At 18.3% G+C, this 15,857-nt stretch overlaps 5 protein-coding genes and 1 non-coding gene across 6 annotated transcripts; 2 read left to right on the plus strand and 4 right to left on the minus strand.

The window, feature by feature from the left end:
- Window positions 1–1,038: 1,038 nt before the first annotated feature.
- Window positions 1,039–1,656, plus strand: PADL01_1210700 (conserved Plasmodium protein, unknown function; the record flags this gene model as incomplete). Its single annotated transcript, XM_028683061.1, has 1 exon — window positions 1,039–1,656. One exon carries the CDS (start codon window positions 1,039–1,041, stop codon window positions 1,654–1,656), a length of 618 nt encoding a protein of 205 aa, XP_028539276.1.
- An 836-nt stretch (window positions 1,657–2,492) lies between these two features.
- On the minus strand, window positions 2,493–5,144 carry PADL01_1210800 (general transcription factor 3C polypeptide 5, putative; the record flags this gene model as incomplete). The annotated part of the gene is made up of 1 exon (XM_028683062.1): window positions 2,493–5,144. The coding sequence occupies one exon, from the start codon at window positions 5,142–5,144 to the stop codon at window positions 2,493–2,495; it is 2,652 nt and encodes an 883-aa protein (XP_028539277.1).
- An 807-nt stretch (window positions 5,145–5,951) lies between these two features.
- On the plus strand, window positions 5,952–7,313 carry PADL01_1210900 (conserved Plasmodium protein, unknown function; the record flags this gene model as incomplete). Its single annotated transcript, XM_028683063.1, has 1 exon — window positions 5,952–7,313. The coding sequence occupies one exon, from the start codon at window positions 5,952–5,954 to the stop codon at window positions 7,311–7,313; it is 1,362 nt and encodes a 453-aa protein (XP_028539278.1).
- Window positions 7,314–7,969: 656 nt separating this feature from the next.
- Window positions 7,970–11,200, minus strand: PADL01_1211000 (conserved Plasmodium protein, unknown function; the record flags this gene model as incomplete). The annotated part of the gene is made up of 1 exon (XM_028683064.1): window positions 7,970–11,200. One exon carries the CDS (start codon window positions 11,198–11,200, stop codon window positions 7,970–7,972), a length of 3,231 nt encoding a protein of 1,076 aa, XP_028539279.1.
- A 1,023-nt stretch (window positions 11,201–12,223) lies between these two features.
- Window positions 12,224–13,977, minus strand: PADL01_1211100 (conserved Plasmodium protein, unknown function; the record flags this gene model as incomplete). Its single annotated transcript, XM_028683065.1, has 3 exons — window positions 12,224–12,327; window positions 12,426–12,479; window positions 12,585–13,977. The coding sequence occupies 3 exons, from the start codon at window positions 13,975–13,977 to the stop codon at window positions 12,224–12,226; spliced, it is 1,551 nt and encodes a 516-aa protein (XP_028539280.1).
- Window positions 13,978–14,923: 946 nt separating this feature from the next.
- Window positions 14,924–15,023, minus strand: PADL01_1211200. The gene has a single exon (XR_003699369.1). It is a non-coding gene; the product is annotated as a small nucleolar RNA snoR14 (non-coding RNA).
- Window positions 15,024–15,857: the final 834 nt, after the last annotated feature.

The following is a 15,857-nucleotide window of genomic DNA, read 5'->3' on the forward strand; positions in this document are numbered from 1 at the left end:
ATATATATATATATAAGCCCACCTTTTATATTTAGAAACTATATATTATCATGCAATAAATGATTTACAAGATTTTTAAATTGGAAAGTTTCTATATAATTATTATATATATATATAATATATATTTATATTTATATATTTGCTAAATTATAATATTTCTTTCCATATTTATTTTTTATTTATGTATAAATTGAAATAAAAAAAGGTACAAAAAAATGGAGTGTCTAACAATGGAATGCTTTTAGATCTTGTCCTTATTAATTCCTTTGATATAATTATATATTTATATATATACACCCTTCTCTTAATTTTTTTATTTTTTTTAATTTTGTTGCTAGAAATTAGTTAAATCTTATCAAAATGTAATATATATAATAATATATATATTCTTTCTTATAAATGTAAAAAGAATATTAAGGAATATATGCATTTTATTTCTTTTTATAAAGGCAGATATAATTTAAACTCAAAAAAAAAAAATAAATAAAATAATAAGAAAAATCACAAATTAAAAATAAATTTTTTTTTTGGTAAATATAAAAATATATATAACAATTAAGACCTCAATTTTTTTTTTTTTTTTTTCATATATTAAATTTTATTTAAGTAGAAAAATGGTAGGTATATATAAAATTAAAAAATTAAAATTATTCTTAAAATATATATATATATATATATATATATATATATATATATATAATATAGTATATATTTTTATATCTTATAATATTTAAGAGTTCTTAAAATTTTTTTTTTTTTATATATATCAAAATTTCTTAATTTTCAAGTATTTCAATAAAATATAGATATATATATATATATGTCAAAAAAAGTACAAATAAATTAAAAGAATATATGTTCATATAATTAAATATATATGATATATATAAATATTTATATGTTTAATCAAAATATAATGAAAATTTTTTTTTTTTTTTTTTATTAACTTATCACCTTCCTTTCAATTTAAAAACATATTAATAAATCATTTAAATATATTTATATAAAAAAAAATATATTTTTTTTTTTTTTGTCATAATGGGAAAGCTTATAGATGAAAAGTGCGAAATTAAAAGAATAGATGATGTTGAATATATGAAACAAAATATTAAAGAATCAGTTAATCATAATATAGAATGTATGGATGCCTCTGATAATAATAATAATAATAATACAAGGAATAATATAAATAATGTGAGTATCATAAATAAACCTGATGATGAAACTAATGAAAAGGACAAACTAAAAATATTAAATAACAAAGAAAATAATATAAATCCTACCATAATTACAAAATTGTTAAATATAAATCATGAAGATAATGTTATATCATATAATTATACATTAGTATCATATAAAAATTATAATATATTTTTTATATCTCATAATGGAAAATTTGCTTCTTGGGTTTATTCACATAATGTTATGTTGCCTATGTCTGTTGATCAAGAAACAGAAATTATTTTTGGTGAAAGAAATTATCCTTACTTAGAAATTTTTTGTTCAAAGTTTATGAAAGATCATGCAATACTTTTAAAATATAAACCAATCATTTTTGCAATATCTATTTATAATATGTCTTTTAATGATACCAAAATTTTGACTCAAATATTTGATCATTTAAGTAACATTATAAAGGAAACACGCCCAACATAAATAATAAAATATATACATATATATATATATATATATATATATATATAGATATTTATTTATTTATTTGTTTATTCATTTTTCTTTTTTATGTAATATTTTGCTCTTATTTATTTTTACTTATACTTTTGAATGTTACTGCTTTTTTATTTTTTAAATTACTTATTAAACACAAAAATTTAATGGTTAAAAAAAATAAAAATTTAAAGACATCTCATATATGTACTCTTTAAAGAATCACATTTATATATGTGTATTTTAATAAAATATTATCTTTTTAGTATGCCATTTTTTAACTCATAAATTAAATAATACAAAATAGGATTGTAATATAAACATATATATATATATATATAGAAATATTTTTTTTTTTTTTTTTTTTTTTTTTCTACACGTTCAGGTAACTTTTTAAAAAAAAAAAAAAAAAAAGCTATTTAGAAAATGCGAACAGCTATTTTCCCCTTTTAAGGAATTTTTTAATTTCAAATAATTTATTTAAAGATATCAAACGGATAAATGCATATATAGTTCATTATAATATATATATATTTAATTATATTTATGTATATATTAAAACATTATTTTTACAAAATAAAGATATAAAATTACAATTTGGATTATGCAAAAAGGAAAAAAAAAAAAACAAAAAATCATAAAAATCTACAATGTGCAAATGTAATTAAACTGTACTTATAAAAAATGACATTAAAAAAAAAAAAAAAATACATAAAAATATACATACAAAAAAATTGAATAACACAAAAAAATAAATAATACATATATATATATATATATACATACGTACATATTATATATATATATTTCATTTTTGTAGGGTATCATTTAAAATGAGCTCTTCGTAATGTAACGGATCGGACTGATAAAATGTCTCTAATTTTGGCTAGATCTTTACTATCGATCCATCCATTTTCTCGTGAACAAACTCTTTGTGTTCTCAGATTTAATAAAAAGGACATTACATTGTTGTCATATATATCTATAAACTGATACATAGTTGACAGTTTTAATGGTGTGACAGAAAAATGTGCTTCGGAACGAAAATGTTCCATAAGAGATATGGTTTTTGATTTTTTCAAAAATTGAAGGATTTCATTAATTTCTTCATCTTCATGAAAAAAAATATTTTCGTCTTTATCATATATATCATTTTGATAAATATTATAATTATTGTTTTCTTTATTTATTAAATAACTATTCAACTCATTTGAAGAATTAGGGTTTTCCCCAAACATAATATAATTTTGTGCATTATTATAATGTGAGTTTATCATATTATTCCTTTTATCATAATTTATATCATATTCTCTTTTTTTAATATTCTCATTCATTAAATTGTCTGGATTATGTATATTATTATATTGTAACATAACATTGGATACTTTATTTTTTTTTTTGCGCTTTTTTAACAAATTCGTTATTGTAGTATCTATATATAACTTTTTCTTAGAAATACATTTATTTATCTCTTCTATATCTTTTGTTTTTATTTCTCTACTAAGATTATATCTGAAATCGATGGTTTGATATATATAACTTGTTGGATCCTTACGAGGATCATATCCATATTTACAATAGGTTCTTCTCCATGGACCGTCAGCAAAATAAAAGCAAATTTTTGAGAAACAGCTTTTTAAACAATATGTACTTATATTTTCAACATGTTCTAATAAAACATCTTTACACCATATTGGCCTGATTTCAAAAAGTAATTTAACTCTATTATATAATTCATCTGAGACATATTTTTTTAAAGCTGATTCAAAAGGATTGATAGGTAAATATTCATCATCATATTTAGCTATAGGATTACAATGTACAGGTTTTTTTGTAACAATAATTTTATTACTGTAATTTGTTATATCTTCATTTTTAGTTTTTTTATTCAACATTAAATTATTTTCTTCATTGTATAAATCATCAATGATAGTTGCATCCATTTGATTATGGTCCTCGTTTGGATTATTAACATTGTGAATAATATGATTATAATTATGACCATACTTATTTATATTATCAGCATGATCATTTTTATTATCCATATCATTTGTTGTATTTATTGAAACATTTGATATAAGATCATTATTTGGTATGTGTATCAATTCTTTTAAAAATTTTGCTAGATCTCCTTGTTTTATTTCCTCCTTTGAATCAATAGGTGGAGAAAATTTACTTATAATATGTTTATATTCTCTTATATATTTGTTTGTAATATGTGATTCATAACTTTTATAATCATAAGGATTTATACATTTACTATGAATAGAACAATGTAATTCATACGCTTCACTTTCATCTGAGGAATAATTTCTTTCTGTATTTATATTATTATTATAATTATCATCATCATATGACAAATCATCGTCTTTAAATATTTTTTTATCCACCAGTTGTTTATATAACAATTCCACTTCTTCGTTATGATAAGGAAAAGATGAAAATTGTTCATAAGGTGAAAATGCGGGAAGGCCTGTATTTTCATTTAATTGTGTTAATTTATTATTCATTATATTATGCGAGCCCTTCAATGAGTTATTACAATAAATTTGATCGTTTTGCATATCACTTGGATTATCAAAATTGTCATTATTATTATTATTATCAATATTTATACAATTATAATCTATATTGTTATATAAATTATTTTCATTTGTTTTACATTTTTCTATATCTATAATTTCGTTTAATTCTTCATTTGAATTATAATAATTTATCATATTTTTTGTATTTACATTTTGTGTATTATTCATACTATTATATATGTGATTATTATTGAAAAGAAAAAAGTTCTCATTATTTAATAAATTTATATCACAAACATTTTTTTGATATTTTTGATTTGGATCATATGTTTCATTTTGTTTATCTACATCTTTTATATTTTCATTTTTCTGTTTTTTTTTTTTTTTTTTTTTTTTCTTGTTTTTTTTTGTTTTTTCTTCTGTATCATTTTTTTCTTGTTGTGTATTTATGTTTTTTTTTTGAGGTGTCTTTCCTTTTTGTAAAAAATGAATATAGTTTATATTATAATCATATCTATTATAGAATGATGGAATATAATAAAAATCGCTCATATTATTAAAATAATAAAAGTATTTAACAAAGCCAATGAATTCAAACTTATAATTATTTTTCCTTGTTCTTTTTATTTTTATTAATATATTATTAACTTTTGTACATGTAGCTGATATGAAAGAAGAATACATATCATTATTATTAATTCTTAAAACTATAGTTTCATCATAATTATATTTATTTTTATGATGATTAAATACTTCTGTAATTTTATGTAACCCTCCTAAACTTTCTACAGCTGATAATCCATTAGAACCCTTTTTGATTCTTCCTGGGACTTCTACACAAATATATTTATCTTTTCGAATTGTTTCAAAATATATTTCTTTATTTTTATCTTTATTTTTATAAACCCTCACAAAAGATTTATCCTCCTTTTCGCTACCGTCCCTAATCATATTTTAAAATAAAATAATATATATATATATATATAATATATATATATATATATGTAAATTTGATATATATTTTTTAAAAATACAGTTCAATTCTTTTTTTGCTTTTTTAAAAACTAACATTTTTTTTTTTTAATTAATTAAAAAAAATAAAAAGTATATATTTTATATAAATTACATATATAATATATTTATTGTGTTTTAATTTTTCCCTTTATTCCTTTTATTTTTTTAAATTCTTCAAATATTTTTTTGTAGATTAAAATTAGAAAAAATATTATATTCCATACAGTACTTTTTTCATTTAAAAAAAAAATATATAAAAAGATACTTGATTATATAAAAAATTATAAATTCGTTGGCAATCATATATATATAAATCATGTTAACAAAAAATATATATATTGGAAGGTCAAATTTTTTAAATATAACAGTAACCAAAGGAAAAAAAAAAAAAAAAAAATAATAAATAAATAATTATATATATATATATATATATATATATTATGTTAAAATATGTTAGTATTACTTTCAAGTCAACCACAAAAAATAAAATATAAATAATATAAACAGTCTTATATATGAAAATATTTATGAATTCAAAAAAATATGTTTTTATATATTTACATATATATATATATATTATTTTTTATTTGCTCACAATGACAAATCTCCATCTCCTTTTCAGATATATTAAAATATAACATCATGATTGAAATATCTTAAAAAAAACATATTTTTTTTTAATTATATTGTTTATACCATTATCTTATCATGTTGTTATTTATTGAAGTTTATTTTATATAAAAGATGTTGAAACTTAATAAGATCTATAAAATGAATCATAGGAATAATTATACAGCATTATTAAATGAAGAGAAGAATAAAATAAATGTCATTTTAAATGAATATACAGATATTATATATAATAATAATAGTAAAAGATGTAAAAACAAATATAAGAATATGAAAAATATTCATAATATTATTTATAGTAGTGTTTTAAAAAATTACAAGAATGTATATTTTTATAAAAACATGTTAAAAATTGTTGAAAATAGGAAATATGATCTTACCCTTCATCAAATAAATATTATATTAAACTCATTAATAAAAGCAAAAATTTATAAATATTCTATATTTAATTCATTTGAAGAACCAATATTAAAACATTTAAATAATATACATATAATGATTAATGATAATTTCTTTAAAAACTATATTAAAATAATTGAACACAATAGGACAGAAAAAAAAAATATATATATACCTAATACTACATTTTTTTTCCCTAATGAACATATAAAACTATATTTTAATATATGGAATACTTATAATAATTCAAATAATTTACATTTAATTTCTGGACAATTTGATATACTCATTCATATTTTTAACAGCTATGTTCATTTCTCATGTCACAATTCTTTATGTAACAATTTGTTTTTTTTTATAACAAAAAATTATTTATTTATAAAAAATAAAAAAAACAACTTATTAAATGTGTGGCTTTTATATATAAAAAATGTTTTATCCAAACATACTATACTAAATTTACAACAAAATTTGGCGGTGAATATAGCAAACGAAAAAAAGAAAAATATTTTAAAAAAGAAAAATATTTTAACAAAAAAAAATATTTTCAAGCATTCAAAATTGTACAGATATCAATATTTTTTCAACATTAAAATGAAAACTATTTATAATTATATCATTGCATATAAAAAAAAAAAAAACATAAAAAAGTATATTAACAAAGAAAATCATAATTATAAGTCATATAATACAATATTTTGTAAAAATTATATATCTAGCGTTTTAAAATATATAACCATACTATTATTGAAGAAAGACAAATATCTTTTACTTCAAAAAAAAAAAATTAATAAAAATAAAAATTTATATATATCAAATGGTTATATGTATAAATATAAATATTCAAATGTACATATATCTAGTAATTTTGCATTTAATTATTTAATCAAATTCCATTTTATCGATAATCACTTTTTATTAAAGAAAAAATATTTTCCTCAAATGTTATTAAATGATATAACGTTTCTTCAAAATTTCTTAATTTTTTTGTACAACATGAAATTTAAATCAAACATGTTTGAGAGACATGTAAAAGGAATAACAAGAAACAAGAACATGACCAATGTGGATGAATAAACCATTGATTCATTTTAATATAATGAAGAAAAAAAGATTAAAATTAAATTGATAAATATAATAAACAACATCGCATATGATAATTATAACATATGTCGTATGTATATAGTACATATATTTAATATATATATATATATATATATATTAACATTTTATGACTTTTTGATTTACTCTATTTAATTTTATGTAACATTTTATTTTTTTATGTTGTATTCAATTTTGTATATGTATACTTTTTTTTATAAAAATAAATAATATATATACACTAATTTGACTTTTTTTTTTTTTTTTTTCTTATTTTTTATGATCCTTATTATTTAATTTTTTTTTGTATTAACCATATGATTTATCTTTTAAAACAACAACCTTTATCATCTTAAAAGAAAAAAAATAGTAATAAAAGAGTTTAATTATTTTTTTTTTTTGTTTTATTCATAATTAGGGGAATAAACAGAAACAACTAAAATATAATAATATGATACATACACATACACACACACACACATATATATATATATATATATATATATATATATATATTAATCAAATGAGAGGTTTTAAAATTTTATATATATTTAATTAAGAAAAAATAAAATAAAACACATACATTTATATATATATAATGTTGAGACATACATATATATGCATACATTAAATTATTGAGCATTGCTTTCACTTTGCATCCTGCTTAATCTATCTTGCTCTATTAATTTTAAACATTTTTCAGCTGTTTTTCTACGAGCTCTTTGATTTGATGGCATTTCCACTTCAGGTGCTTTTATTTCATTTAATGTATTCTCCACACATATGTTGTCTTTTACACTTGCTTCCATATTGTCAATCAAATTATTATTTACCTGAACAACTTGAGAATTAGCTATCGGAAAATTAACATGGCTAGTACCAGCGTCGTTCAGCACATTCATGTTATTATTTATGAACAGGTCAGGTGAATTGTTATAAAGCGGTAATTTATCAGGAACAAAATTTGAATAGTCATTTACATTTAAATTAAAATCAAAATTATTATTATTAGCATTATTATTTCCATTTAAATAATAACTATTTGTATTTCCCAATGTGTTTGATATATTATTTTCAATATTTAATAAATCACTTTTGATTTGTTCATTATTGAAAACATTTAATTCATTTAAAGATTGAGAGAATTGTTGTATATTATTTTGTAAACCATTTTGTATATTATCATTTGTAGTTCCGTTGGGAGTTATATAATTTTGTACACTTTGAGTGAAAGCAATTTCATTGTAACTATTTATATTATCCACTGCATTATTATTATTATTATTATTATTATTATTGCTATTTATTTCATTATGCATATTATTTGCGTTCGTAGCATTTAATGTGTTTTCAGGAATAACGCTAGAGTTTTGATATACATTATAACTATTATTCATATTATTGAAAGAAAAATTGTTATTTGTAAAATTATTATTTTGTACATCTGCATTAACAAGGATATTATTATTTTCCAATTTCCCTTTTATATTATCTACCATGTAATCATTTTTTTTTTTTAATAAATCTAACAAATATTCATTCTGCTTATTCTTTACATTTAACAAATATGTAATCTTTTGATATTGTGTTATTTGTTCCTTTAAGCGAGAATTCACATTTTCATTTAATTTGATCTGATATGATAAATCTTTTTCTAGTTGATTTTTTTTATTTTCTATTTTCATTACTCTTTTACTCATCCTTTTATATATATTGTCATCTGGATTATCCTCTATGTTCATAATTAAGCTAAAATTTCCGTCATTCTCTTCTGATAATCCTTCTTTCATTTGTGTAGAAGCGATATGTACATTCATATTAAGCAAAACAAAATTATTTGGGAAGAAATTATGATCAAATGGTATATCTGTAAATCCCCCCCATGAATAAATAATATCTTGTTTTGCAAAACATTTTAAACATGCCTTTGCTGTAAAATCATTAATATATTGAAATTTTTTGGATTCAAAAGAATATAAAGCTGAAGGCATTTTTTCTATATATTTATAATTATATTCTTCACCTCCTATAATAAATAAATAATTATTAACACATATCATAGAATGATATGCTCTATGTTCATTTAAAGAATTAACATATACAGGTAGAATAGACCAAGACCATACATATCCATTAAATTGTAATAAAAATATTCTACTACAAAGATTTTGATCTTTCATTTTACCACCATATAAAATTAAATTATTTTTTTTTTTTTTTGCATCATACCATATGGCAGTTGAATGAAAAGATCTTCCTAATGGATTTACATATTGATAATTTATTTCTTCCCATATAAAATATAAATAAAAATGTGTATGTCCATCTTTTTTTTCTTTTCCTTTTTTACATTTTTCAATATTTAAAATCCATAAATCATTTTTACAATAAGAATGATCTTCATCCCACATTTCATCATTCCCACCAAATAAAATTAAATGGGGATATAAAAAATCTAAACTATGTCCATATCTCTTGCTAGGCTTTTTTCCTTTAACTCTTATCTCGACCCATTTTCTTTTAATTTGTTCTGATTCACTTGAATATGCATAATCAGAACTATAATTAGAGCAACTAGAAGTGTCCGTTTTTAACATATCATTGATAGGTTTACGAGAATTTATACATACATCATTATTATTATTTATCATATCTTTTTCGTTTTTAAAATAAAATGGAGGTCGAGATAAGTTTGACGAATCTGATGAATTTGAGGATGAGGTTAGTGTAGGGACTGATGAGGAAACATGATTATTTGATTCTACATCTGATGAGGATGAGTAGTTCCTATGACTTTTATTTTTTTTTATATTATTACCTATGCAAATATTATTCACAGAATTTATTTCATGTTCGTTTAACATATCTGAGTTCTTTCCATGATTAATATTATGTTCTTCAATTTTTTTAGGGTCTTCATTATAATTGTTCCTTTCATCATTACTATGGTGATTACCCTTATTAATATTATTATTATGATTATTATTGTCACTTAAAATGTTATTATTATTACTTTCACTTAAAATGTTATCATTATTACTTTCACTTAAAATATTATCATGTTCATTTTCATCATTCGTCGCATTCTTATTATTACCATATGATGATACAACTGTTAAATTCAAAGCATGCAATTTATTATCTGCTAATATATTATTCTTTGTTTTTCCTCCATGTATAAATAAAAATACTCCATTACGTCCTAAATTTACTACACATGAAGCTTGAAAAGCCCTAGGTGATGGTGCATTATAAGTTTTAATTTTTTTCCAGTTTATAAATTTTCCATTTTCTTCTTCACATATATATGTATCATTATATGTTTTAATTAAATAATTTTCTAAACTTGTTGAATCATTTATATTACCTTTTCTATCATTATTATTTTCATTATTTTCAGATTTGATATATTCACCATGAACATTCATTAAAAATTCACTCGCATAATTTTTGGCAAAATCATAATCTAGTAACCCACCACCATATAATATTATTTTATATTTCCCATTAAAATGGTGATTAAAACTAGGAATATCATTCTTCTCCTCACTTATATTATCATCATTTATATTGTCATTTATATTATCATCATTTATATTTTCATCATTAATATTTTCATCATTAATATTATCATCATTAATATTTTCATCATTAATATTATCATCATTAATATTATTATCATTTATATTATCGTCATTCAGTTTATTTTCTTCTTTTTCTTGTATTGAGCTATTTTCCGAAGTATTATTATTTTGGCTTATATCATAATAAAAGTGAAGAGAATGTCCTATACGCCCCGTGGGGTTATGAAGACTATTTTTTCTTTTTTCTTCTTCATCATGGCGAATTAATGTTAGCGACATTATTATAAAAAATTGATAGATAAATAAATAAATAAATATATATATATTATAAAATGATAATATTTTATATATAATTAAAATAATTATATTCAATTATATATTTTAATATGTTTTTTTTTCTTTATTAATTAAATAACGGGAAAAAAAAAAAAAAAAAAAAAAAAAAAATTATATCATGAAAATTATATTTTTTTTTATCACTATATATTAAATATTATTATATAGAAAATATAGAAAGATATTATTATAATTGTATGTATATAATATTATAATATAAATAAATAAATATATATATATATATATATAATAAGTTATTAATTTTTTATGTACGTATAAATTTATTTATCATTATAGTCTGTAAGATAAGCGTTTATTTTTTATTATATATTCTTTTCGTGTACTTTTTATATATATTCTTCTTTAACTACATAATTAATTTGAATGAAAAAAAAAAAAAAAAAAATATGCGTACATATATATATATTATATGTACATATTATAATCAAATAAAATATTATTAATATATATTAAAAGAATATGTCCTTTATGAAATACTTAATATTTTTTATTTTATTTATTTTTTTTTTTTTTAAATATCATAATTTAATTATTATAATTTCTTAGTTTTTATAATATATTTATATAATGATTAATTATATGCTGTCGTAAAATACATTAGGTACAAAATAATGATATATATTTTTTTTTATAAAAAATATTTAATATATGTAATCATTTTAATTATACAATTAGGAGTATTTGAATTTGAAATTTTTTTTTTCACAAATAAATATGTATATATAATTAATAATAGATATTTATAACATAAAAATATTGAATAGACAAAAAAAAAAAAAAAATATAAAATAAAATAAAAAATATGAATGTTACAAAAATATATTTTTTATATATGTATAGATATTAAACAACTCAAAAATATTATATATATATATAAATATATATATATATATATATATATATATATATATGTATATTTATTTATATGATTATTTTACGTGCGGATCAAATATTTGAATAAGCTTTAATAACATTTACAAAATATTTACTATGTTCTATGTTGGCTATATCCCAAACGTGTAGTTCATCTTCATAGGGAGGATATTCACCTATACAATATGGAAAATAATAATATATATATATATGATATATTTGTATTATATATATATATATATATATATATATATTTATATTTATATATTTTTACCTAGCAGTATTAAGCCTTTGTTTTCATAATCATATTTGGGTATTAATAACCATCCTGCAAAAAAAAAAAAAAAAAAAAAAAAAAAAAAAATATAATACCTACATGTCATAATTACTTATATACATATACACATATTTTTTTTTTGCTACATTTTTGTACCTGAATAAAAGTCAGTTATTTTTAGCGTATAATATGTCGTAAGTGTTATGGGAGATATAAATATAATTGTAAGAAAATCTGTATTCTCGTATTGTATAATATAATAAAAGTTTGATGTTTCGTCATATCCTATATATATAGGTGGGAATAAATTTAGAGTTGATTTATTTTTTATATAATCTACATATTCAATATTATCTTTATATTGTGTATTCATATTTATTATGGATAAATAATATGTTAATTTAAAATTTAAGTTGGTTTCATATGTATTCTTTATATCATTATTAAATGTATCATGTATATGATTTTTATTTTTTTCATTTAAATTTAATTCAATGGATTTTCCTTGCATGATATTATTAGGTTGATTTGTATTAAGATTATTCGTATTATTATCACTTTTATTATCACTTTTATTATCACTTTTGTTATCACTTTTGTTATCACTTTTAATATTATTATTATTATGTGTGTGTGTTATATAACGTTGTATAAATAATATTCTCGAATTAACATAATCTATCGTAGCTATCTGATTAAGCATATTACCACAAAAATGTGTTACAATTTGTACATGTTGATTTTTTGTATTTTCATTTATTTCTTCTTTGTTTAATAATTGGATTTTTATAAATTCATATATTTTGTTTATATTCGAACTAGCCAAAAGTACATAACAATAATTATTAGGAAGAAATAAATTGTTATTTTTAATACTATTATTTATATGACATGTATAAGATAAATTATCAAAATTATAACATTTGTTTTTATTTAATTGTACAAAAACTAAAAAACATAAACTATCGATTTCTTCATTACAATTAGATAATTTCATATTCTTAAATAAATATCTATCTACAAGTATAGTATTAATAATTGCACATTCTTTATTAGAATCATATGAGTCATTACATAAATCATTATTGAAAGCATCATCCTTATAAATATTATAATAATTATTGTCATCATCAATATTATCATATAATGATGATGATGATGATGATATATATATGTCATCCTTTTCTTGATCTATATTTAAAGATATATTTTTAAAATTATTTAATATATTGTCATATCCATATACATATATTGTATACTTATCAATATATGTTATACTTGGTAATATTCTCCTGTTTGGTGTTATATATATTACAGAATAATATTTAAAATAACTAATTTCTCTCATATATCCAAATGTATAATTTCTATAATTTTCATTTTTTCTTAAATTCATTTTATTCTTATTATTTATTTCATCTTCTTCATCGTTCTGTTTTCTCAGTATTAACATAAGCATCAATAAAAGTAAAAGACTTATTAGATATTTAAAACATGGTCGCCTTTCACTTTCAACACCTTCAACGCCTTCACCCCCTGGATTATGCATAATAATCAAGTATTAAAATGTGTACATAAATAAATAAATACATATAAATAAATACATATAAATATATGTATATATATATATATATATATTAAATAATAGGGGTACATGAAAAAAGCCCAAACATTCAAATATATATAAATGCATAAATATATATATATTTTTTATTTATTATATATTATATGTTAACATATTTTTTGTATTATTTTATATAAACATTTTATCATTAGGAAGATTATATATTGAGTCGTATATATAAATCGACACTTAAATATATACATACATATAAATATATATTATATGTATATATTTTGTTCTTTTCTTTCACTGTTTTTTTAAATTCATATAATACCCTTATTTGTTATTTTAATATAATCTTTATATTACATATTGAATACAAATATGTAAGAACATTTTTTCTCTTTACATATATATATATATATATATATATTTATAAATATATACTCAAATTTTTTAAGATAAGGTGTTATTAATATTATTATTTATATTTATATTTTTGTTTATATATATATATATATATTTTTTTTTTTTTTTTTTTTTTTTATTGAATATTAAAAGTTGAGGGGTATATGTTTATTATATTTTTACTACATTCTTAATGTTATGTCTTTAGTTAAACCTCATCATTTCCTTTTTTTTTTTTTTTTTAACATAAAGGGAAATATATACAAATAAAATAAAATATATTTATAATATTAAAACAATCATATGTCGAATATATTTATATAAAGGATACATATTATATTGATCTAAAAGAACAAGTTAAAAATTGTACTCATTTACTTTACCAATATAAAAAGAAAAAAAGAAGAAAATCATCAAAAAAAAAGGTTGAAATATTATATATTTATCAAAAGATAAAATATAATATATAAATATATTATATATATATATATATATATTATATTTATTTATAAATATTTTTTAATTTTTGTCAGTGAGAAGATTAAGCCATCATCTTAAGATTATATAGGTTACCATTCTTTTTTCAAATGAAAAAAAAATATAGGAAACCATTGGCCCTAAATCAGCACAACATATTTTTCATCATTCAAAAATTAAAAAATATTTTTACAGTTTAATTTATTATATATATATATATATATAATTGTACCTTTCAAAGGATTATGTACCTTTTTGTTTTCTTATGGAATAAAAAATAAATAAAAACTCTTAATTATAATATTTAAGATTATAAAAAATTTTATATGATTTAATTATAAATATCATTTGAAGGTAAGAATAACATGGGACAAAAAAAATATAAACGTGACAAGAATTATTTATAAATAAATGATAAAATAAAAAAATATCTTATCATATTATTTTCTTCCAAAAGGTAAAAGAAAAATATATAAATAAATGAAATTATAAATTTTTTTTATGAATACATAGAGTAGTTTGTATTAAATATCCACATAAAAAAAAAAAAAATAAAAAAAAAAAAAAAAAAAAAAAAATTGTCAAGATGATTTAATAGTAATATATATTTTATCTTGTTGATATTAAAATAATAATCTAGAAGATTAAATATATATATATATATATATATTTATTTATTTATATTATGTATTAATAAAAATATATTTTCATGTGTAATCTTTTAAAAAATATAATATATTTATTACATAGGAATTATTCTTATACATTATTTCTCTTATGATTTATTTTTTTACAGCATTATAAATATAATATATATATATATATATATATATATATATATATATATATATATATAATATATATTATATATATTATTATTATTCACACATTACTGTAAAAATTTTAATCGCATCATTTTATTTTTTTTTTTTTTTTTTGGATATTATAATATTTTAAAATGATAATGGTAAAATGTAAAT

This window comes from Plasmodium sp. gorilla clade G2, assembly GCF_900097015.1.
Source record: "Plasmodium sp. gorilla clade G2 genome assembly, chromosome: 12".
In the NCBI taxonomy this organism is placed as follows: domain Eukaryota; phylum Apicomplexa; class Aconoidasida; order Haemosporida; family Plasmodiidae; genus Plasmodium; species Plasmodium adleri (nom. inval.).